The sequence below is a fragment of the Mobula birostris genome, chromosome X (assembly GCF_030028105.1).
Source record: "Mobula birostris isolate sMobBir1 chromosome X, sMobBir1.hap1, whole genome shotgun sequence".
NCBI lineage: Eukaryota > Metazoa > Chordata > Chondrichthyes > Myliobatiformes > Myliobatidae > Mobula > Mobula birostris.
In genome coordinates, this window is record NC_092402.1 from 1,099,746 (window position 1) to 1,126,032 (window position 26,287).

General features: G+C 44.7%; 1 protein-coding gene across 1 annotated transcript in view; it reads right to left on the bottom strand.

The window, feature by feature from the left end:
* Positions 1-333: 333 nt before the first annotated feature.
* naglu (N-acetylglucosaminidase, alpha) overlaps positions 334-26,287 on the bottom strand; it is a 56,747-nt gene continuing 30,793 nt past the window's right edge. The window contains exons 4-6 of the mRNA XM_072249258.1: positions 17,611-17,696; positions 13,423-13,679; positions 334-5,067 (exon numbers count right to left, since the gene is read on the bottom strand). Coding sequence (XP_072105359.1) covers positions 3,863-5,067; positions 13,423-13,679; positions 17,611-17,696 — 1,548 coding nt within the window. The 3' untranslated portion in view covers positions 334-3,862. The remainder of the gene's footprint in view (positions 5,068-13,422; positions 13,680-17,610; positions 17,697-26,287) is intronic.

Below are 26,287 nucleotides of genomic sequence, written 5' to 3' on the forward strand. Positions count from 1 at the left end.
GTTCCACAGGGGTCGGTGTTGGGACCGATTCCTTTTCTGCTGTATATCAATGATTTAAATGATGGAATAGATGGCTTTGTTGCCAAGTTTGCAGATGATACGAAGACTGGTGGAGGGGCAGGTAGTGTTGACGAAAGTAGTAGAAGGACTTAGATTAGGAGATGGACAAGAAAATGGCAAATGTAATACAATATTGGAAAATGCATGGTTACGCACTTTGGTAATAGAAATAAATGTGTGGACTATTTTCCAAAGAGGAAGTAATCCAAAAACCTGAGGTGAAAAGGGACTAGTGCAGAACACTCTAAAGGTTAACTTGCAGGTAGAGTTGGTGGAGAGGAAGGCAAATGCAATGTTAACATTCATTTCAAGAGGTCTAGAATACAAGAGCAAGGATGTGATGCTGAGGATTTATGAGGTTGTATGCCCACAGCAAATTGAATCTCAGGGTTGTACTTATGTACTTTGATAATAAAGTTACTTTTGTAATACCCTGATTTAGACTATGCTTTATTGTATTAATACAGTTATGCTGTTTGGGTATTCTATTTTCTGCAATTTTCTCAAAATGCAACGTGTTCCTTTAATTACATTGTACTATCAAGTCTTTCATTTTTTGGCTGTTTAAAATAATAATTCAGTTGATTTAGTTAGGCTTGTTGTAATAGCCAATAGGATTTGTCTTGTTAACATTTTGTCCAATAAGATGTGCTGGAACATTCTAGAGGGATTGGGGTGGGGGTGGGGAGGGGTAGCCTTTTTTTTGAGAGAAAATGCAGGGGTTCTGGGAGGAGGAGAAAGGAGGAAAATGTAAAGCAAACGTGAAATCATTTGGAAAGACAGATACTGCTGTCGGAAAATCCTCATCCAGACAATAGTCTCACAGAGAATGTAGATAACTTGTAATAAGCTAGTTAGCACACGACCTTGGAGAAAGTTCAGGATACCTTGTTCTTGGATATCATTTATATTTCACTTGGACTGGTTTTCAAGCAGAAATGTTCAGTATGGTGAGAAAACGATGTGAAGCAAACCAGATTGATTACACAATAATGAGCTCCAGTGATTACATGTCCACTATGGGCTAACTAATAGATGTGTATTGTCACTTATTTATTTTTGTTTACTATAGTTCAAAATATTTTGTTAATACAACTTTAAACTGTGTGAGATATATTATTGCTTTCTGGTGAACAGTAAATTTGCATCATTAGTGTTCATACAAATAACATTCCTACCTCCCCTTAAAGGAACATTCAAACCTTTATCTTTTGCGTTTCCCCTGGACATGGTTATTTATTGAAAATGGCCTTCCCATCATTATTCCCTATCTACCGTATTGTCCAGTGATGGTGCTGGTAGCTTGCATTCCTTGAAACAATTAACAATTATTATTTCTTTCTTTTTTGTATTTGTACAGGTTGCTGTCTTGTGCACCCCGGTTGAATGTGCCAGATGGTGTGGTGTGTCATTGATTCTGTTATGGTTTTTATTCAATGGGTTGAGTATGCCCACAAGAAAATTGAACTCAAGGTTGGAGATTGTGACATGTATGGACTTTGAAAATAAATTTACTTTGAACATGGCGTAATTCTGGGAAAGAGACCAGCACCATATAAAACAACAGATTTAAAAGATTCCTGCTATTTTATTGGCTGCAGTTCAGCATATCCTAAAAGGACATTATTCAAATACATCTGCATTCATTTCAAAATAAATCATCACCTTTTTTTAAACAACGCTTCGCTGGTATGCACAAGGCTTCGATATGATCAGTTAAGGCAGCAAGATCAAAGAGGATCTCTGAAGGGCAGTCTGGAGAAAGTGCTGTTAGTAGCAGTCACTCAACTCGATATCCTCCTTGGGTTGTCTAGTGAGATAGGGTGGACTTGAACAGTTTGAGTGACACACTTCAAAGGAAATCTAAATAAGGATTGCCTTTCTGATTGAGGTAGACATGTTTACTGTGAATGTTCTGTAGGAAGATACAACACGTCCTAGGGCCAATTTGTCCACAATGACCAAGATGTTCCTGTAGGCTCATCCCGTTTGGAAACAGTTCCTTGGGTTAAACTGCCCACACAGACCGAGATACTTATCTAAATTAGTCCCACTTGGCCACTTTTGGCCCATATCCTGCCGGACTGTTCCTGGCCATACAACTGTCCCTGTGCCTTTTTAAAAATTGTTATTGCACCTGCTTCAACCATTTTGTCTGGCAAGTTTCTTTCTAACATGGAGTGCCCTCTGTATGAAGAAGCTGCCCCTCGAGTCCCTTCTAAATCTTTCCCTTCGCACCTTAAACCCCTGCCCTCACTGTTCACTCCTCTTCCCTGGGGAAATCTCTGTCCAAGCCCCTCCTGATTCTACACACCTTCACAGGGAACCTCTTCCCGAGGGAAATCTCATAGGAGAGAACAGTGGACACAGGAAGAATGGAGAAAGGAGAAGAGGAGCCAGAGAGAGCTTCTTGTACTTATCTGGATTGCACACCATTTACGATTCCTCAGTCCACTTCCCCATCTGGTCAAGATTGTCCAGTAATTCTGATAAATTTCCTTCACCATCTTATGACACCATCAATTTCAGCTTTATCTGCAGACTTACCAACCACACCTTGTACATTCTCAACCAATGCCCAAATTCAAAGGCAGGCTAGAAAGAATACAAGGCCAGCTACATATTGTCAGGGGATTATATTGTGTTTGTAAACCAGTTTATCTTCAGCAGCCCCAATACCATTTCTATTCGATACAGAAGTAAACACTAACAAAAAGCTACACCAAAAAGGAAAGTTGCTTTCTCCCTCGACATTCGGTACAGGAGCAAACACTGAATGGAACAGTTCACCTTTCAGAAAGCTACACCTAAAAGGTGCTTTCCCCCTCGTCATTCGGGTAATCAATGACTTGCATACAGTAGTTTGGAGAGTGTTCAATATCGTTCTCCAGCATTAACGGGTTAAGACTCCATCGACCAGACCCAAACTGGAGATGATTGACCCAAGTCTCTAAGCAAACAGCAGGTTTTCGATCCAAACACCGAGTTTGCCCCAGATGGTTAAAACAAGTTCATCAAGAAGCTGAATTTCAGGAGAATTCGATTGAATTCTTAGTTCTGATGGCTGTTGTCTGCGGTACTTTGTAATTTTACCTCCAGTGGAATTTCTATATATGATACTTACAGATGAACTGTGGCTGTTGTTCCCCGAGACTGATCACTGCTCTGCAGTACAGTGAACAAGGACCATTCCATGTATTTTAGATACACGAAGAGTAATCAATGGATTAAATGACCGTGAAGCAAATGGACTCTGCATGCGGGTTCTGTCTCCCAGGCTGTCAACGTCTGCTGATCTAACACCTCGGAGAGTTAGCGTGAAGGACTATACCTTGATGAAAATCAGTTTTGATGGGGCCTATTTCATCTTAGCTTTCTGCGTTGTGTACTTGGATGGTATGAAATGGTTCCAACATTCTGAGCGTGTCTCTTCTGCTAAGTCATGGCTCACTTATTCCAGGGTTTGAGGGAGACAGTAATGATCCGAGAAGCGCGACAAGAAACCTTTGTTGGAGAAAGCCTCTCCAACAATGACAGTACTTAGAAGGGAGCAATAGATTCTATAAAGAGCACGGGACATGGAGCCATTTCATGGAAATAGAACTGAAGTGCTAACCCTTTGAAGAAAGAAGATTACAAAATTTATCTATTATACACTGGGTTTATGGACATTTCCATCTGACATCCATTTTAGCCGCAAGTTGCTCTGTATATCCTGTCAATCAGATTACAGTCAAGCAAAGAAATCACTTTCAGGTTAATCCTTACTGAACATTACTGTGGTCAAAAATCAAATTTGTTGTTAATTATTCCTCTTCATTGCTTGGGGATAATATTGCAGGAAGATTTTCTTTGCGATCTCGACGGTATTTCCTATGGGTTTATCGGGGTATTTCACTCTATTTACAATAAAGTTTTGTTCTACTTCAAAGACCTCTTGGTTAAAATGGGCTTGACGGAATGGAATTTTCATTTCAAGACACCTGATCAGTGTTGACACAAAGAGTTCCCAGCGGGCTGCGTAGTAGTCCTTAACCAAACCTCCCCACTGCTTGTTAGCATAATCCAAAAGATTCCCATCTGGCCCCCAAAGAGTAACCTGACTGCGGGCATTAAATTCGTACAGGTTCGCTTCCTTTTCAGTTGTTGCCAGGGACCGAGCTGTTCCTAACCAATGGCCCAGTAAAAAGTGGCCATCACTGGACAAGAGGCTGTCAAGGTCACGGAGCAGGTTATGAACTAAAGTGTCGCCCGAAGTCCACAGCCCCACAATCGAATGTTGCAAGAAAGCCGTCTTGATATCTTCGTAAAACTCTGACGCTAGAAGTTGCACTGACTGCCTCGTTAGATCAACGAGGTCATATCTGAAGGTATCACTAGAGTTCAGCTCAGAAACAGCCTTTTGCATTCGATTCCATGCTTCGTAAACATCAGTCTTGTTGTACCACAACGCCGTACCCAATTTCAGAGAGGGCCTGTGAACTAATGGGCTCCTGTTGTGGTTTTGCATGTAGGAAGTGTTATTGTAAACACTTCGGAATAAAAGCAGCCAGGCAGTTGCCGCAGCGTCATTCCTCTTTCCGTACCGTCTCTGAGCGTAGGACACAGCCCACTCGGTGAGATTTAACGGCTTTTGACACCAGCTGATTTCATTCATCAGCTCGTACACCACATCGTTCTGTTCGATTCCCTCCGGAGTTATTCCGGTCCCCACCATGGTGGAATTTGGAAAAGCCCTGGCTTTGAAAGGGCCTCTGTTGATGCTTTCCACCGTTCCGTACATCCCCGTGTTGCCGCCGAAGTTGTGCAGCATGCACCAGATGAACGGCTGCCCGTAGAACGACTCAGTGAGTGAATAGGCTGGCCTGCTCTCGGCAAACAAATCCAGAATAATCATCCGTCCCAAGGGCACTCCGTGCAACAAAGCCTTCACCTGGGTCGGCCTCCAAAACCACGGCTTGTTCAGAAAAAGCCATCCTTGCATAAGCCATATTGCCAAAGGGTCCACTGTGAAAAAAGAAACACGTTATAACTGTGTAGATCCCTGCAAAATACTTATTTACACAGTGTTAAACTAATTGTTCATATAAAGAGGATTTTTTTAAATTAATGACACCACAGTCAGGTTGATATAAATAAGACTGTACGACCATTAGACATTAGGCCATTCAGCCCATCAAATCCACTCGCCATTACTTCATGGCTGACTTACTATCCCTCTCAACCCCATTCTCCTCCTCCTTCCTGTAACCTCTGACACCCTGACAAATCAAGTACCAATCAACTTTCGCTTTAAATATTCCCAATGTCTTGGCCTCCACAGATTCACCTCCCTCTGGCTAAAGAAATTCATCATTTCTCTTCTAAATGGACATCCCTCAATTGAGGCTCTGCCCTCTTGTCCTAGACTCCCCCACTAGTGGAAACATCCACTCTAACTAATCCCTTCAATATCCAATAGGTTTCAACGAGATCCCCCCACATTCTTCTAAACTCTAGTGAGTACAGGTCCAGAGCCATCAAACGCTCCGCATATGTTAACCCTTTCATTCCTGAGATTATTCTCAGGAACCTTCTCTGAACCATCTCCAGTGCCAGCACATTATTTCTTAGACAAGGGGCCCAAAACTGTTCATAATACTGCAAGTGCGGTCTGACCAATGTCTTATAAAGCCTCAGCATTACATCCTTACTTTTGTATTCTAGTGCTCTTGAAATGAATACTAATGCCTTCCTCACCACTGACTCAACCTGCAAGTTAACCTATTGGGAATACTGCATGTGGACTCCAAGATCCTCTGCAACCATTTGTTGAATTTTTTCCCATTTACAGAACAATTCACATCTTTATTCCTTCTACCAAACTGCATGACCATACATTTCATGACACTGTACTTCTTTGCCCCTTCCCCAATCCAAGTCCTTCTGCAGACAACCTGCTTCCTCAACACTACCTGCCCTTCATAATCCTCTACATTCCCACTAACTTTATTGCTCTCTTTATGTTGTCTGACTTCCCTTGTCAGCCACGGTTGTCTCATCCTCCCTTTGGCATACTCTCAGGCCTCTGTAATTCCCTTTACTCCACAGTAATATTAATGCATCTGACTGCATCTTCTCCCTCTCAAACTGCAGGGTAAATTCTATCAAATTATCATCACTGCCTTCTTAGGGTTCCTTTACTTTAAGCAGAAACATTCAACTCCCGAATCAAAACTGGTTTATTGCACAAAACCCAATCCAGAATAGTCTTTCCCCCAGTGGACTCAACCACAAGCTGCACTAAAAAGCCATCTCATAGACATTCTACAAATTCCCTCTCTCGGGATCCAACTCCGACCGGATTTTCCCAATCTACCAGCATATTGAAATCCCCCTTTGGCGACTGCAAGACTGCCTTTTTTACATGCTTTTCCCATCTCCCATTGTAATTTGTAGCCCACATCCCGGCTACTGTCCAGAGGTCTGTATACAACTCCCATTAGGAAACTACTACCCTTGTAGTTTCTTAACTCTACCACGAGGATTCTATAGCTTCTGATCCTACATTACCTAATTTTTTTTTGTAATTTATTTTTTTTATTGAAGTTTATCATCAAACAAACATTTCCATAAGATGTATTTCAGATACTGAACATATATATTATATGTAGAGCTACCAGGACTTGATGTTTCAGTCCCTATGGTAAGTCAGCACTCTCGATGTTGGCAGTGGGCTTGGAGTGGTGACAAGGAGGGGGGGGGTAGGTACGTCATCGGGGTCATCAGGTGGGCATCCTCCTCCTTTGACATTTCGTTGATAAGCCCACGATGTCTCCACAGGGCTCAACGGTGCTACCTGACGTCCCAGATACACCCACCTCAGTTCCATACCCTCCTTATAATCATATTTGTCACAAATCTCCACATAATATTTATCCGAGGTATATAAAGGCATCCGTTAGTCTTGCGAGACCATGGATCTGCGCCTGGAAAGTCTTCACTCTCCAGGGCGCAGGCCTGGGCAAGGTTGCATGGACCAGCAGTTGCCCATGCTGCAAGTCTCTCCTCTCCACGACACCGATGTTGTCCAAGGGAAGGGCATGAGGACCCAGACAGCTTGGCACCAGTGTCGTCGCAGAGCAATGTGCAATTACGTGCCTTGCTCAAGGACACAACATGTTGCCTGGGCTGGGGCTCGAACTCACGATCTTCAGGTCGCTAGTCCAATGCCTTAACCACTTGGCCACGTGCCCACTATCTGAGGTATACACTTACAGAAAGGAGAGGAAAGAAAGAAGAAAAATATGTTTAAGGATTTAATTTCATTCTTTACCAATACAGCCACCCCACCCCCTCTGCCTACCTGCCTCTCTTTTTGATAAATGTGTACCCTCTGATGTTAAGGATCAATTCCAGTTCCTTATCACGGTCTCTAAGGAGCTGCAGCTTGAAACACATCGTGCAGATGCAGTTATCAGACAGGCTGGAGGTCTCCCAAATTTCCCACATCTCACCCAAGGAACATATCACTACTTCTGGATCTTTACTCAGCGGACTCGTGATGTACAAACAGGGGGAAAAAAAAATACTTTGCAGAAACTTTCTTACTTTGGACTTCCGCCTGTGCTTGCCCAAGCCTATTCTCTGGTAGCGATTTCTGGATTGCTGCCTGTGCCACGTGCCAGTGAGGGTACAAACAGGATGATTTGGCAGATTAATGTGCAGCTGAGAAACCAGTGCAGGGGCCATGTTCTTGGATCACTGGGATCTCTTCTGGGGGAGGTATGGCCTGTTCAAAAGTGACGGGTTGCACTTGAACCCGAGGGGGATCAATATTCTCAGGGGTAGGTCTGTTAGAGCTGTTCTGGGGGGTTTAAACTTATTTGGCAGGGGAGTGGGAACTGGTGTGAAGGGAATCAACAGGACGGGTAGCGAAAAGATAGCGTGCAGTCAGACTATCAAGAAAGGCAGGCTGGTGATAGGACATAATTGCAGCCAGCAGGGTGAGTATCAGAGCATTACAGATGCAGAAACAAAAGGAGTAGCAAGTGCAGTACTCAAAGTGTTATATCTCAATGCACAGAGTATAAGATACAAGGGGGATGATCTTGTTGCACTTTTATAAATTGTCAGTTATGATGTTGTGGCTATCACTGAATCACGGCTAAAGGACAATTGCAGTCCAAGGTTCCAAGGTTGTATCGGACGGATAGGAAGGTAGGCAGAGGGGGTGGTGTAGCTCTTCTGGGAAAGAATGGCATCAAATCAGTAGAATCAGAAGACATAGGATCAGAAGATGTTGAATCCCTGTGGGTTGAGTTAAGAAACTGTAAATGTAAAAGGACCCTGATGGCAGTTATATAAAGGCCTCCTAACAGTAGCTGGGATGTAAACCACAGATTACAACAGGAAATAGAGAAGGCATGTCAGAAAGGCAATGTTATGATAGTCATGGGAAATTTAACATACAGGTCGACTGGGAAAATCAGGTTGGTAATGGATCCCATGACAGTGAGTTTGTTGAATGCCTGAGATGGCTTTTTAGAGCAGTTTGTCGTTGAGCCCACTAGGGGATCAGCTATACTGGATTGGGTGTTATGTAATTAACCGGAGGCGATTAGGGAGCTTAAGGTAAAAGAACCCTTAGGAACCAGTGATCACAATATGATTGTGTTCAATCTGAAATTTGAAAGAGTAAGTAAATCTGATGTAGCAGTATTTCAGTGGAGTAAAGGAAATTACAGTGGTATGAGAGAGGAGTTGGCCAAGGTAAATTGGAAGTAGATGCTGGCAGGGATGACAGCAGAGCAGCAATGGTGTGTGTTTCTGGGAAAAATGAGGAAGGTGCAGGACAGATGTATTCCAAAAGTGAAGAAATACTCAAATGGTAAAATAGTAAACTGTGGCTGACAAGGGAAGTCAAAGCTAATGTAAACACAAAAGAGAGGACATACAACAAAGCCAAAATTAGTGGGAAGACAGAGGATTGGGAAGCTTTTAAAACCTTACAGACAGCAACTATAAGAATCATTAGGAGGTAAAGATGAAATATGAAAGCAAGCTAGCAAATATCAAAGTGGATAGCAACAGCTTTTTTGATGTATGTAAAAAATAAATGAGATGAGAGTGGGTACAGGACCGCTAGAAAACAAGGCCGGAGAAATAATAACGGGACAAGGAGGTGGCAGATGAACTAAGTGAGAATTTTGCATCAGTCTTCACTGTGGAAGACTGTGGCCCCTTGGGTAAGAGTGACCATAATATGGTGGAATTCTTCATTAAGATGGAGAGTGACATAGTTAATTCAGAAACAAAGGTTCTGAACTTAGAGGGGTAACTTTGAAGGTATGAGACATGAATTAGCTAAGATAGACTGGCAAATGACACTTAAAGGATTGACGGTGGATATGCAATGGCAAGCACTTAAAGGTTGCATGGATGAACTGCAACAAATGTTCATCCCAGTTTGGCAAAAGAATAAATCAAGGAAGGTAGTGCACCCATGGCTGACAAGAGAAATTAGGGATAGTATCAATTCCAAAGAAGAAGCATACAAATTAGCCAGAGAAAGTGGCTCACCTGAGGACTGGGAGAAATTCAGAGTTCAGCAGAGGAGGACAAAGGGCTTAATTAGGAAGGGGAAAAAAGATTATGAGAGAAAACTGGCAGGCAACATAAAAACAGACTGTAAAAGCTGTTATAGATATGTAAAAAGGAAAAGACTGGTAAAGACAAATGTAGGTCCCCTGCAGACAGAAACAGGTGAATTGATTATGGGGAGCAAGGACATGGCAGACCAATTGAATAATTACTTTGGTTCTGTCTTCACTAAGGAGGACATAAATAATCTTCCAGAAATAGTAGGGGACAGAGGGTCCAGTTAGATGGAGGAACTGAGCGAAATACATGTTAGTAGGGAAGTGGTGTTAGGTAAATTGAAGGGATTGAAGGCAGATAAATCCCCAGGGCCAGATGGTCTGCATTCCAGGGTGCTTAAGGAAGTAGCCCAAGAAATAGTGGATGCATTAGTGATAATTTTTCAAAACTCATTAGATTCTGGACTAGTTCCTGAGGATTGGAGGGTGGGTAATGTAACTCCACTTTTTAAAAAAGGAGGGAGAGAGAAACCAGGGAATTATAGACCGGTTAGTCTAACGTCGGTGGTGGGGAAACTGCAGGAGTCAGTTATCAAGGATGTGATAACAGCACATTTGGAAAGCGGTGAAATGATTGGACAAAGTCAGCATGGATTTGTGAAAGGAAAATCATGTCTGACGAATCTCAGAATTTTTTGAGGATGTAACTAGTAGAGTGGATAGGGGAGAACCAGTGGATGTGGTATATTTGGATTTTCAGAAGGCTTTTGACAAGGTCCCACACAGGAGATTAGTGTGCAAACTTAAAGCACACGGTATTGGGGGTAAGGTATTGGTGTGGGTGGAGAGTTGGTTAGCAGACAGGAAGCAAAGAGTGGGAATAAACGGGACCTTTTCAGAATGGCAGGCGGTGACTAGTGGGGTACCGCAAGGCTCAGTGCTGGGACCCCAGTTGTTTACAATATATATTAATGACTTGGATGAGGGAATTAAATGCAGCATCTCCAAGTTTGCGGATGACACGAAGCTGGGTGGCAGTGTTAGCTGTGAGGAGGATGCTAAGAGGATGCAGGGTGACTTGGATAGGTTGGGTGAGTGGGCAAATTCATGGCAGATGCAATTTAATGTGGATAAATGTGAAGTTATCCACTTTGGTGGCAAAAATAGGAAAACAGATTATTATCTGAATGGTGGCCGATTAGGAAAGGGGGAGGTGCAACGAGACCTGGATGTCATTATACACCAGTCATTGAAAGTGGGCATGCAGGTACAGCAGGCGGTGAAAAAGGCGAATGGTATGCTGGCATTTATAGCAAGAGGATTTGAGTACAGGAGCAGGGAGGTACTACTGCAGTTAGTCAAGGCCTCGGTGAGACCACACCTGGAGTATTGTGTGCAGTTTTGGTCCCCTAATCTGAGGAAAGACATCCTTGCCATAGAGGGAGTACAGAGAAGGTTCACCAGATTGATTCCTGGGATGGCAGGACTTTCATATGAAGAAAGACTGGATGAACTGGGCTTGTACTCGTTGGAATTTAGAAGATTGAGGGGGGATCTGATTGAAACGTATAAGATCCTAAAGGGATTGGACAGGCTAGATGCAGGAAGATTGTTCCCGATGTTGGGGAAGTCCAGAACGAGGGGTCACAGTTTGAGGATAGAGGGGAAGCCTTTTAGGACTGAGATTAGGAAAAACTTCTTCACACAGAGAGTGGTGAATCTGTGGAATTCTCTGCCACAGGAAACAGTTGAGGCCAGTTCATTGGCTATATTTAAGAGGGAGTTAGATATGGCCCTTGTGGCTACGGGGGTCAGGGGGTATGGAGGGAAGGCTGGGGCAGTGTTCTGAGTTGGATGATCAGCCATGATCATAATAAATGGCGGTGCAGGCTCGAAGGGCTGAATGGCCTACTCCTGCACCTATTTTCTATGTTTCTATGGAAGACACTAGCAATGTGCCAGATGTTGAAGGGTTTGAGGGAAGAGAAGTGAGTGCAGTCACTATTACAAGAGAGAAGCTGAAAGATCTAAGGGTACATAAGTCACACAGACCAGATGAACCACATCCTAAGGTTCTGAAAAATACAGCAGTAGGGATTGTGAAGGCACGTGTAATGATCTTTCAAACTTCACTGGTCTCTGGCAGAGTGCCAGAGGACTGGAAAATTGCAAATGTTACTCCACCCTTTAAGAAAGGAAATCATATAGAATAGTTAGCCTGACTTCAGTGGTTAGGAAGATGTTGGAGTCAATTTTTAAGGATGAGGTTATGGAAGTCTTGGTGACACAGGAGAAGATAGGACAAAGTCAGCATGGTTTCCTTAAAGGAAAATTTTGCCTGATGTACCTGTTTGAATTCTTTGAGGAAATTACAAGTAGGATAGATAAAGGGGATGTAGTAGATGTTGTATATTTGGACTTTCAGAAGGCCTTTAACAAGATGCCACACATGAGGCTGCTTACCATGTTAAGGGCCCATGGTATTACAGGAAAGTTAGTGGCATAGTTAGAGCATTGGCTGATTGGAGGAGGCAGCAAGTGGGAATAAGAGTATCCTTTTCTGGTTGACTGCCAGTGATTAGTGGTGTTCTGCCAGGATCGGTGTTGGGAGTACTTTTTTATGCTGCATATCTATGATTCAGATGTTGCCAAGCTTGCAGATGATGCAGAGGGGCAGGTAGTGCAGAAGAAACAAGTAGGCTGCAGAAGGACTTAGATTAGGAGAATGGACAAGAGAGTGGCAAATGAAATACAACGTTAGAAAATGCATGGTCATGAACTTTGGTACTTAAAATGAACGTGCAGACTGTTTTCTAAATGGGGAGAAAATGCAAAAATCTGAGATGAAAAGGGACTTGGGAGTCCTTGTGCAGAACAACCTAAAGGTTAACTTGCCAGTGGAGTTGGTGGTGAGGAAGGCAAATGTAATGTTAGCATTCATTTGAAGGGGTCTAGAACACAAGGGCAGGGATGTGATGCTGAGGCTTTATAAGATACTGGTGAGGCCTCACCTTGAGTATTGTGAATAGTTTTGGGCTCAGCTAAGAAAAGTTGTGCTGGCATTGGAGAGGGTCCAGAGGAGGTTCACAATGATGATTCCGGGAATAAAAGGGTTATCATACAAGGAACGTTTGATGGCTGCGGGTCTGTACTCACTGGAATTTAGACGGATGAGAAGGGATCGCATTGAAACCTTTCAAATGTTGAAAGGCCAAGATGGAGTAGATGTGGAAAGGATATTTCCCATGGAGGCGGCATCTAGGACAAGAGGGCACAGCTTCAGGATAGAGGGGCATCCACTTAAAACAGAGATGCAGGGAAATTCCCTTAGCCAGAGGGTCATGAATTTGTGGAATTTATTACCACAGGCTGCCGTGCAGGTCAGATCTTTGGGTGCATTTAAGGCAGAGATTGAAAGGAGTTTGATTGGACACGGCATGAAAGGTTACGGGGAGAAGGCCGGGGAACGGGGATGAGGAGGGGAAAGAGGATCAGCCATGATTGAACAGTAGAGCAGTCTCGACAGGCCGAATGGCATAATTCCGCTCCTGTGTATGGTCTTGTCTAAGCCTGTTGAGCCAAAGGCTGACCACACTAACAATGTCCCACTCCAACAGTGGCTGCTCCACTTACACCTCCTTTCTTTTTATTGGCCCCGTAGTGACGGCAGCCCGCGGAAAAGCACCTGAGCTCTTCTTAAACCTCGCGCTGCATCACCAATGAACGACCTCTCCGAGCTGATTGCCGCCCGCCGAGAAAAGTGGTATTTTAGTATAGATCTTACCTTGTGTCATTGACTTGAAGATTGCATTGCTGATGGAAGATAAATATCGAGGGTCTGATGATCGTGGAGTCATTTCATTGAACGCATCCGCGCTGTAAATATGGTCGGTATCAAACTCCTTAATCAGCTCCAACAGAAACATCTTGCCGACTTGCTGGAAAACTGCTGACTCTGGGTCCAGCAGATAGGAGCAGGAGTACGTACAGTTCAAGTGCCCCCAGCTCCCGAGCCTTGTGAAGTTTTCCTTTGGAAACAATCTGGAAGTACAGATGGGAAAGAAAAGGTTATTGCACACGAAATCAGCACGGCACCACCTTTAATTCCTTCCAGCGTGACTTCTAAAACTTCGACAAACTTCTGTTGTTGCGTCGCTGAGAGTGTGTTGACTGGCTGCATCACAGTCCGGTATGGAAACACCAATCCCCTTGAAAGGAAAATCTTGCAAAATGTAACGGAATTGGCCCACTCCAGCACAGGTAAAACCCTCCTCACCACTGCGCACGGAACGCTGTCATAGGAAAGCAGCGGAGACGCCCACCACCCAGGCCATGCTCTCTTCTCATTGTCGCCATCAGGAAGGTGGTACAGGAGCCGCAGGACTCTCACCACCAGGTTCAAGAACAGTTATTATCCCTTACTCACCCCGTCACTGAAATATTCCTACAACCAACAAGCTCACTTTCAGGACTCTATCTCATTAGCTCATGTTCTCATTATTTATTGGTATTTAGTTATATTTGCACAGTTTGTTGCTTTCTGCACTCTGGTTGATCTTTCATTGATCCTGTTACAGTCACTGTTCGAGAGATTTGCTGAGTGTGGCCACAAAAGAATGACTCTCAGGGTTGTGTATGGTGACATATATGCAATCTGATAACAAAAGCCAACTTGGCAATGACCTAGAAGCGATGGAGAGGACGAAAAGCTTTATAAAGGCAATACCAGAATGACACTGTGACCACCAAGTCATCTCCTACTCTTTTATAATCACTAATATAATGAAAAGTCATCCAAAAGAAAATGGTAAAAATTCAAATAGAACAATCTTTAGATTCAAACTCCTACCTTCTGTATCCTTCTGACCCCAGTCGTTTTCAAATTTATTTGACAATTACAAGGCTACTCAAAGAGCTCAGAAACTGGCCCTCAGCTGAACTGGCCCACGACCACCAAAAAAAAAGCCCACCTCAGCTACTCACATTTCCCCGTATTTGTCCCATATTCCTGTAAGCCACAAGTTCCCAACCTTTTTTTTTTTAAAAGATGGCACGGACCCCTACCATTAATGGAGGGTCTTCGGACCCCGGGTTGGGAAGTCCTGGTATAAATCTGTCCTCCACATGCACCTGTCCAAAAGGTTGTTATACCTGCTTCAACCACTTGCAGGTATCTTCCAACACAAAGACTAAGGGTGACAGCAAGATGAGGGATACTTAGATGAAAAGAGACCTCAAAGAGCAGCGGTCCCCAACCACCGGGCCACAAAGCATGTGCTACTGGGCCACGAGGAAACGATATGAGTCAGCTGCACCTTTCCTCATTCCCTGTCACGCCCTCTGTTGAACTTGAACATAGGGTTGCCAACATACGGGACCGCCCTTGTCCTGTATTTCCCCTGCTAAGGTACAGTGTTCCTATGAAGCCTTTCGTGCTGAAATGGTGTAAAGCGAAGAAGCAATTATCATTAATTTATATGGAAAAATTTTTTGAGCGTTCCCAGACCCAAAAAATAACGTAACAAATCATACCAAATAACACATAAAACCAAAAATAACACTAACGTATAGTAAAAGCAGGAATGATATGATAAATACACAGCCTATATAAAGTAGAAATAATGTATGTACAATGTAGTCGAGAAGATGAAGGCAAAACCGATTTGTGGGGAAAAAATCAGCACGTGGGCGCATGCGCACACAGGTGCCCGCGCAAGGCTTCACGGTCATGGTAGTGTTTCCTGGGGTAAAGTATCCCAGGATTTGACTGCTACTTTTGTCCCTTATTTGGGTGAGAGAAAGTTGGCAACCCTAACTGTAAAAGATACGTTCAGGTGAGTTTAACCCTACTTGAACACCCCCCCAACCCCCACCCAGTCGGCCGGTCCGCAAGAATATTGTCAATACTAAACTGGTCCGCGGTGCAAAAAAGGTTGGGGACCCCTGTCCAAGAGAACCACAACCTCGTTGTAGGGTTCAGAGGCATGCGTGCCTCAGTGACTGGGAGAGCTGTGCCGGCTGGAGTCAGGGCTTTGGCTCTTGGGAGTGTCACCTATGCCAAACAGGTCAAAGGTTAGAGGCCAGACTGAGTGGTCCACCGGTCCTCCTGGTTTGGGGGTTCAGCTCTGGGCCAACAACCCTGACTGGTCAAACAAAATTGTTACAGAAACAGCAGTGAAGAATCCTTCTACACCTGAGTGTGACAGTGTTCCTGAGTCTCCACCCGGGAATTGTTCAACTGACAGCAGTGAAGAAGCTACTGACACGATGAAGGAAGCCCTGAACACCACTGGAGATGGAGGCCCTTCATCGCCACCCTAAACACCAGCAGCGTAACAGGCAGCAAGTAAGGAATGGGTTTTTTACCGTCACACGTACTGAGGTAGCAGTGAAATGCTCATCTTGTATACTGTGCATACAGATCAGATCGTTAGATAGAACAAACTAAAATAACAGAATGCAGAAAACAACAGATGAACGTGCAGTTCAGGTAGACATCAGGGTCACAAGAGGTAGAAAGAGTCACAGAGCAGGGACACGAGCAGTTCAGTCCAAATTGTCGGTGCTGACTGCGTTTCCCAGCAAGCTAGTCCCTGACCCCCCCCCCCCACCACCTCTGCCTTCTGACCCATAGCCCTCTAAACCATTAGACCATAAGACCACAAGACAAAAGAGCAGAAGTCGGCCATTCGGCCCATCGAGTCTGCTCCGCCATTTTATCATGAGCTGATCCATTCTCCCATTTAGTCCCACTCCCCTGCCTTCTCACCATAACCTTTGATGCCCTGGCTACTCAGATACCTATCAATCTCTGCCTTAAATACACCCAATGACTTGGTCTCCACTGCTGCCCATGGCAACAAATTCCATAGTTTCACCACCCTCTGACTAAAAAAATTTCTTCGCATTTCTGTTCTGAATGGGCGCCCTTCAATCCTTAAGTCATGCCCTCTCGTACTAGACTCCCCCATCATGGGAAACAACTTTGCCACATCCACTCTGTCCATGCTTTTCAACATTAAACCTCCTCTATCCATAAAGAGACTATTTTTAAACGTTACTAATCTTAAAAATGATGTTTCGTACATGGCTGTGACTGCAGATTTCAGCTGTAGGTGTCCTAAACAGGAATTATATGATGAATCCCCCCCCCTCGGAGCTGTATGCAGGTGAGTTGATGTATGCAGGTGAGTTGATGTAAACTCACCACTGTTCACCGCCCTCTCGATCTTCACCGCTCAGCCATCAGTTCAGGCAGCTTACTCAAAATAAACACCAGCACCATTTGAATGAAGAGGCTGCCCCGATGTTTCTTTCAAGTCTCTCGTCGCTGGTCTTAAATCTACACCCTTCCTGTTTTTAAGCAGTCTCCCCCACCGACCAGGAAGAAGGCGACGTGCTTTCACCCGGTCTGTGCCCATCACCTTGAATACATTCATCAGGCCCTCTCTTAATTGCCTACATTCCAGAGAATAAGCTCCTAATCTGCACAACCTCGCCTTGTGACTCAGATTCCCCGAATCCAGGCAATGTCCTGTTGATTATTTTCTGCACACATTAGAGTTTAACAACATCTTTTCCAGTACAGGGTGTCCAAAACTGTACACAGTACTTCAAATGTGGCCTCAACAATTTCCTGCAACAACTCCACTACTCAATCCTGTATTCTTCCCTGGCCTGACCGGCCTCCATCTGTTCACTCTCAGGGAATATACAGTACCTATGACACCACTTTCAGGAAAAACATCTTCCTGTACCTTCCCATCATTCCCCCCTGTACTAACCATGGCCCCTGTTTCTGAACTATCCACAACTATTTAAAACAGTGCTTTCACAAATTTTAAAGTATTTATATGAATGAATCCCAATGCTCTCAGCTATTTACCGATTCCTTCTGTAGAAACGTTGTAATGTAGAGCTTCCAAAATCAATATTACGAGTGACATTTTCAAAAGAACAAATTGCTATCTACCTGGTGAAGGAAGCAGGAACGAACCCAGCAAAGGCAGGAAGTACTGGCAACATGCCCAATGATCTCATTCGCTGGAGAATCCGGTGCTGTTGAGGGAGAAAAGCCAATAAAATCAGAGCAGATTTGTGCTTCAGTCAGCAAATTCCATACATAATTATTTTTAAACACTTTGAAGCAACAAGTTACATAAAAATACAAGTTAGGATAGGCAAGAATCTAAGCACTATCAATAAGCACTATCTCCTCTGAGTCAGACTCTTTGAAAAGGGCAAATGCACTGTTTCTATCCCAATTACAGGGGTGAGATATATTCCACTAGGCATTTAAATTCTGTCTCCTTTCCTGTGGCATTATCAAGAGAACATATTGTAAGAGACGGCTAAACGAAATAGAGACTTTTATCTAATAAGCCTATTGCAAAGTGCTTGCGATCTTGGTGTTAAAGAAGTGTTGCAGAGATTGCTGAAGTGGTGTAAGGTAGAGAGAACAAACCCACACTGCTCAGTCCAGGCAAAACAGTCCAAAGTGTAAATGGGGCCATGTTTAAACCTGCTGGAGGAACTCAAGCAACACCTGTCGGAGGGAGAAGGGAAGGGAGAGAAGGAATTTCCAATGTCTCTGGTTCAGAGGTAGGGTTTCAACCCAATACATCAACAATTCCTTTCGCCCACCCACAGATGCTGCTTGACTTGCTGCTCTGAAACTTGCAGGCAGTGAAATTAACTCTGTCTGATGTGGGAGGGGGAAAGAGCTAGTAAAGACGGCGCCAGACAGTTTTGTAGACTCAGGCGACTTCTTGCAGATGGTCCACAAAACAGTTTATTCCTCCTTTCTCGTGCCTTTCTTTCCCTTTCAGGGTGGCTGTGATTCTACAGCTACAGCTCAATCTGCCGTTCTATGCAAGCGGTAGGTTTTCACAGTCTGTAAAAGGTGCGCCTTCGGGGAGCAGCCCCGTAGACAACTAGGTTCCTCGCTGATTGAAGCATCGTGGGAGACAAACACATTTTCTCTGTGTCTTCGTTCTTGCAAGCTGCTGGTCTCCCTCTCCTTGTTCTTGTAAGAGGGATCTCTCTCTCTCTCCCCTCAATGGAGAGAGAGCCCATCTGGGATACCGAGTGCTGGGTTATGGATGATCGTTTTTGACGGCCTCTAGATCAAGGTCTCTGGGGGGCTTTTTCTGGTGCAAGTGGAGGGGAGGGAAGAGGGAGAGGTGGAGGGAAGAGGGAGAGGTGGAGGGAAGAGGGAGAGGTGGAGGGAAGAGGGAGAGGTGGAGGGAAGAGGGAGAGGTGGAGGGAAGAGGGAGAGGTGGAGGGGAGAGGGAGAGGTGGAGGGGAGAGGGAGAGGTGGAGGGGAGAGGGAGAGGTGGAGGGGAGAGGGAGAGGCGGAGGGAAGAGGGAGAGGCGGAGGGGAGAGGGAGAGGCGGAGGGGAGAGGGAGAGGTGGAGGGGAGAGGGAGAGGCGGAGGGGAGAGGGAGAGGCGGAGGGGAGAGGGAGAGGTGGAGGGGAGAGGGAGAGGCGGAGGGGAGAGGGAGAGGTGGAGGGGAGAGGGAGAGGTGGAGGGGAGAGGGAGAGGTGGAGGGGAGAGGGAGAGGTGGAGGGGAGAGGGAGAGGTGGAGGGGAGAGGGAGAGATGGAGGGGAGAGGGAGAGGTGGAGGGGAGAGGGAGAGATGGAGGGGAGAGGGAGAGGTGGAGGGGAGAGGGAGAGGCGGAGGGGAGAGGGAGAGGTGGAGGGGAGAGGGAGAGGTGGAGGGAAGAGGGAGAGGCGGAGGGGAGAGGGAGAGGCGGAGGGGAGAGGGAGAGGCGGAGGGGAGAGGGAGAGGCGGAGGGGAGAGGGAGAGGTGGAGGGGAGAGGGAGAGGTGGAGGGGAGAGGGAGAGGCGGAGGGGAGAGGGAGAGGCGGAGGGGAGAGGGAGAGGCGGAGGGGAGAGGGAGAGGTGGAGGGGAGAGGGAGAGGTGGAGGGGAGAGGGAGAGGTGGAGGGAAGAGGGAGAGGCGGAGGGGAGAGGGAGAGGTGGAGGGGAGAGGGAGAGATGGAGGGGAGAGGGAGAGATGGAGGGGAGAGGGAGAGGTGGAGGGGAGAGGGAGAGGCGGAGGGGAGAGGGAGAGGTGGAGGGGAGAGGGAGAGGTGGAGGGGAGAGGGAGAGGTGGAGGGAAGAGGGAGAGGCGGAGGGGAGAGGGAGAGGTGGAGGGGAGAGGGAGAGATGGAGGGGAGAGGGAGAGATGGAGGGGAGAGGGAGAGATGGAGGGGAGAGGGAGAGATGGAGGGTTGACATTTCTGCAGCTGCTTGTGCGTGGGGGGGAGGGGGGAGGGGGGAGGGGGGCCTGTGGGGTTCTGATGTTACTAACTTTCATCCTTTGTGGACGTCTTTGTGAAAAGTAAGAATATTAGGTTGCATAGGGTATACATTCCCTGAGATTAAATTGAGCCATTTCAACGTTCGAACTGTGGTGTTATGCTAGAAGCAAACAGCAACAACACAATAAGTATTTTCTATCTACCAAGATCTAGACTTCAAAACAAAAAAAGTTAGAAATTTGAACTATTGCCATATTATCAAAGTATACTACATACAACTTTGAAATTCATCTCCTTACAGATGGCCACAAAACAAAGAAACCCCAAAAGAACCCAAGAAAAAAAAACTGTCAAACACTCAAAGCACAGAGAGAGAAATAAAACACAAATTGTGCAAACAATATAAGCAAACACCATTCAGAACTTGAGTTTTATGGAAGACATGAAGCCAGCCATCACTGAAACCAGAGCAGGCCACAGCCCCAGTTCAATGCAGAGCCAAGCAAACATCACAGGACCACACAGACACGAAGCCGGGCATCACTGAAACCAGAGCAGGCCACAGCCCCAGTTCAACACAGAGCCCAGCAACTGTCACGAGACCACACAGACACGAAGCCGGGCATCACTGAAACCAGAGCAGGCCACAGCCCCAGTTCAATGCAGAGCCAAGCAAACATCACAGGACCACACAGACACGAAGCCGGGCATCACTGAAACCAGAGCAGGCCACAGCCCCAGTTCAATGCAGAGCCAAGCAAACATCACAGGACCACACAGACACAAAGCCGGGCATCACTGAAACCAGAGCAGGCCACAGCCCCAGTTCAATGCAGAGCCAAGCAAACATCACAGGACCACACAGACACAAAGCCGGGCATCACTGAAACCGGTGCAGGCCACAGCCCCAGTTCAACACAGAGTAAACGTCATGGATACTAATCAAAAGACAGAGAGAACAAAAGGGGAACCAAAGCGATCAAAAGAACTGTGTCAGAGAAGCTAACAAAGTCTGCGACAGAATTGAAGATGATCAGCGTGGAAATCCAATTTCATGAATCACCCGGACAGCAAGAGAGAAACAGAAAAGCTCAACCTGGAAAATAAAACAATCTGTAATGAATAAAAGAACACATTTTTGAAGTAAGCAGAGGATTGCCAAGGAGAATGTTGGGTGGCAAATTAGAGCAGTGAGAAATCACAAACACGAGAAAGTCTGCAGTTACTAGAAATCCAAAGCAACACATGAAAATACTGGAGGAACTCAGGTCAGGCATTGTCCAGGGAAATGAATGAACAATCAACGTATCAGGCCGAAACCCCCTCTCAGAACGGGAAAGGAAGGGGGAAGATACCAGAATTTTAATAAAGGTGGGTGGAGTAGAGGCTAGCTAGGTGATAGGTTGTGATTCCCAATGGAGTGGCACTGCCCCCAAGAGGGCAGTTGCATGTCCTAGGAGGGGTTAGGGGATACAGAAATTGTCAGGGGGGAGGGGCATTCAAGATTCTTGAAGGGGTGTGGTAAGTGGCACACTAACTCGAGGCACGAGACCTGACTGGCCGTGTCAACCCACTGCCGTCGCCACACCCGAAAGGCATTCCCAGGTTGTGTTATCTTTTTAATTTAAATTTAGCCCCGTTAATGATGGATAAATATATATGCCCCAATCTCTGAGTCCGAATTCAGTGAAGACTTGAATTCTAACCCTGCTAAGAAACAGAAACTACAGAAAGTGCGTCAATACAGTGTTACGAACCTGGAGTGTGGCTTTATTCCTTTCCCATCAGATCAGTGACACCCATGTGTCTAATTTGTAATGCCATACTGTCTAATGAAGCAATGAGAGCATCAAAATTGCAGGAACACTGCCATACAAGGCACCCTGAAAGGTCACTTATGGTATTACTCACTTCCAGAAGATGAAAGAAGCATTTGAAAAGCATTGCACACTTGAGTTATTTGCCAAGAAAGGTAGAAGTGACCTTGATCGTGGTCTCATTGCTTCTTATAACATTTCCAAAATGATAGCAAAGTGTGGAAAATCTTATACAATTGGTGAAAGATTAATAATGCCTGCTGTATCAGAAGTGCTCACCAGTGTTCTCAAAATGGATACCAGTATTTTTAAATCAGTTCCTGAGAAATAACCCTGCAGCTCATATTGATGAAATGAGTGAAGACACTGAGTTTCAACTGTGCAGAGATAACAAAAATCAGAATTTGGGATATTACTGGATGAGTCAACTGTGCGAGACAACGATGCTTTCCTAATGGCATATGTATGGTTTATCAAAAATGGAAAAGTTTATGAAGAGATTCTCTTTTGTAAAAAGTTAAAACAAATAACAATGGAATATCAATCAACAAGCTCAAAATGTATGTTGAGGATAAAAGCATTCTGATTAGGAACATTATTTCTTGTACAATAGATGCAGCACCATACAGTGGGATGCAAAAGTTTGGGCACCCCTGGTCAAAATTTCTGTTACTGTGAATAGTTAAGTAAAAGATGACCTGATTTCCAAAAGGCATAAAGTTAAAGATGACACATTTCTTTAATATTTGAAGCAAGATTACTTTTTATTTCCACCTTTTAAAATAACAAAAAAGGAAAAGGGCCCGAAGCAAAAGTTTGGGCACCCTGCATGGTCAGTACTTAGTAACACTCCCTTTGGCAAGTATCACAGTTTGTAAACGCTTTCTATAGCCAGTTAAGTGTCTTCCAATTCTTGTTAGGGGGATTTTCGCCCTTTCTTCCTTGCAAAAGGCTTCTAAGTTCTGTGAGATTCTTGGGCCGTCTTGCATGCACTGCTCTTTTGATGTCTATCCAGAGATTTTCGATGATGTTTAGATCAGGGGACTGTGAGGGCCATGGCAAAACCTTCAGCTTGCGCCTCTTGAGGAAGTTCATCGTGGATTTTGAGGTGTGTTTAGGATCATTATCCTGTTGTAGAAGCCATCCTCTTCATCTCCGGCTTTTTTTTTTTTTTTTAAAACAAACGGTGTGATGTTTGCTTCCAGAATTTGCTGGTATTTAATTGAATTCTTTCTTCCCTCTACCAGTGAAATGTTCCCCGTGCCACTGGCTGCAACACAAGCTCAAAGCATGATCGATCCACCCCTGTGCTTAACAGTTGGAGAGGTGTTCTTTTCATGAAACCCTGTACCCTTTTTTCTCCAAACATACCTTTGCTCATTGTGGCCAAAAAGTTCTATTTTGACTTTATCAGTCCACAGGACTTGTTTCCAAAATGCATCAGGCTTGTTTAGATGTTCCTTTGCAAACTTCTGATGCTGAATTTTGTGGTGAGGACACAGGAAAGGTTTTCTTCTGGTGACTGTTCCATGAAGGTCATATTTGTGCAGGTGTCGCTGCACAGTAGAACAGTGCACCACCACTCCAGAGTCTGCTAAATCTTCCTGAAGGTCTTTTGCAGTCAAACAGGGGTGTTGATTTGCCTTTCTAGCAATTCTACGAGCAGTTCTCTGGGAAAGTTTTCTTGGTCTTCCAGACCTCAACTTGACCTCCACCGTTCCTGTTAACTGCCATTTCTTAATTACATTACGAACTGAGGAAACGGCTACCTGAAAATGCTTTGCTATCTTCTTACAGCCTTCTCCTGCTTTGTGGGCATCATTTATTTTAATTTTCAGAGTACTAGGCAGCTGCTTAGAGGAGCCCATGGCTGCTAATCGTTGGGACAAGGTTTGAGGAGTCAGGGTATTTATAAAGCTTTGAAATTTGCATAACCTGGCCTTTCCTAACAAGACTTAAGGCTGACTTATACTTGGGCGTCAAATGGATGCCGTAACCTACGCAAGTGGCCTACGCGTGTTGAGAGCATTTATACTTGTGCGTCGGTGTGTCTGCATCACTCTGTAACTCAGGCACGTCGCGCATGCGCACACACCTGCCTGTGCAAGGCTTCATGGTCATGGTAGTCTTTCTCGGGGTAAACAAATTTAAAGCGAGCGTCTTTTTTCCTAAAAGCGAAATGCGTCCTCCATAATTTCGGAGGTCTGTAAAGCTTTATGGAAAGCATTGCAGCCAGAGTTCCTTCCCTGCCCTTCAGTCGCCCAACAGGAAGCTATTGCAGCGTAGCAGGAAATGCGATGCTACCAAGCGGACCAATCACAGTTGTTGTGGTCTGCGTTGCCGCGACGCGTAGTTCCATTTTGGGAGAGGTGCGCATCAGGCTACGGCATAGGGATCCGTGTAGGGCACTGCATAGGGTTTGCGGCGACACCGTACCAACGGCGTCAAGTTTACGCAGAAGTATAAATCAGCCTATAGCCCTAACAAGCTAATTAAGGTCTGAGACCTTGGTAAAAGTTATCTGAAAGCTCAAAAGTTGAGGTGTCCAAACTTTTGCATGGTGCTCCTTTCCTTTTCTCACTCCAAAATTGACCTGAAATTTCCAGTTGGCAGATACGTGGCAAGTTACGGCAGTAGTTTGCCATTGCCTTCTGCCAGGTGAGTTGTTTTTTTTTTAAAAAAAAGAGATCACCAGCCTTTAACCCAGCACAGATAGAGAGCATGGAAGGGAGCCAGCCGGATTCGAACTCGGGACCTCTCGTCCCAAAGTCCAGCGCTTATGCCGCCACTACACCACCAGCTGGTTCTAAAATTGTACAAAACAAAAATAATACACTAATCTTGCTTAAAATGTTGAAAAGAATGTTTCATCTTTAACTTTATGACCTTCGGAGATCAGTTCATCTTCTACTCACTTAACTATTCACAGTAAGAGAAATTTTGACTAGGGGTGCCCAAACTTTTGCCTACCACTGTATGTGACAGGTCACCACTCTGGTTTAGCAGTATTTATGAAAAAAGAAATTCCAAGTCTGTTTGCAATTCATCATCAACACCTCGCAGCCAAAAACCTCAGCCAGGGACTTTTTTCAAACATGACTTGTAATATCTGCTGTCAACAAAATTAAAGCTCATCCATTAAATAGCAGAATATTTCACCAGTTATGCCAAGATAACATTGAAGAGTTTGAACGCTTGCTTCTTCACACTGAAGTGTGTTGGCTGTCAAAAGGCTGCTGCTTAAAATGTTTCCTTGATCTTTTTAACACAGTGGTTGAATTTTTGCTCGAAGTTGACAAGCGTTTGGGGAACAAGATTAAATTTCTGCATGGAGATGTGGCATACCTAACCAATCTGTATGACAAAATGAACAGTCTAAATATGAAACTGCAGGTGAGAGTTTCAAATTTAATCCACAAAAAAATGCCTTGTCCACTTTTATTGGAAAATTGGAAATATATAAGCAAAACATTGGGAAAAGAATGTTCTCACTTTTCCTGCATGGAAAGTAAGACACTCTCTTTCACAGACAGTGATTTGCAAGAGTACTACTTACACCTGCAGTCACTGAAGAAGGATTTTCTGAATTGATTCAAGCATTTGAACGATCTGGAAATTCCAGGCTAAATAATTCACCCAATTCTTTGCAAGGTGGAAGAACACAAAGAGTGCTTGCAAGAAGGAATTATCGAAATTCAGAACGATGAAGAAGCAAAAAAGCTTTTCAAAAAAAAAAAAAAAAATCAGCTTTTGTGGTATGTGGCTACACTGTCATATGAAGTTTCCTGGTCTTTGAGGAAGAGCCAAACTGCTCTTCATTGGATTTCCATCCTCCTACCTCATTGAAAGAGGCTTCAGTACAGTGAACCACATACTCATGAAAAACAGAAATCGCTTGGACACTGTTACACATGAGGACTTAAGGCTTTTGTTGTCACAACTTGAACCAGATATTTCAACTCTTGCTAAAATCCATCAAGCTCAAGAATCACACTGATATCAAAGCTCCTGTACAGCACACAGGTACTGTGCAAGCTAGGCTTAAAGACATAAAAATTTAAGGCACAATCATCTTTTTTCATGTTAGCATACGGTAGACATGATGGGGGTACTGGAAAGTATATTGTGCCTAAGAGGGGCATTGGCAAGTATGAAAGTGCTTGGGGGAGGGGTGGGGTGGCATTGGCAAGGATGAAGGTGCTTTAGGGGGCTTTGGGCTAAAAAAAAGATTGTGAAACACTGTAATAGGTGAAGCCAGGTGGGTGGGAAAGGTCAAGGGCTGCAAAAGGAGGAATCTGATAGGAGAGGAGAGCAGACAATGGAAGAAAGGGTAGGAGGAGGGAACTCAGGGAAAGGCAATAAGCAGGTGAGGAGAGTCAGGAGATCCGAGTGGGGAATAGAGGAAGGGGGGGACAGGATTTTTTTTACTGATATTCTTGCCACCAGGTTGAAATGCTTCTCGGAATTGTATACATTTCTACAAGATCAGTCCTCATTCTCCTATGGTCCAATGAGAAAATGTCCCAAAGTGCCCAATCTTTGTCATCGAAGAGATTGAAGCAGGCAA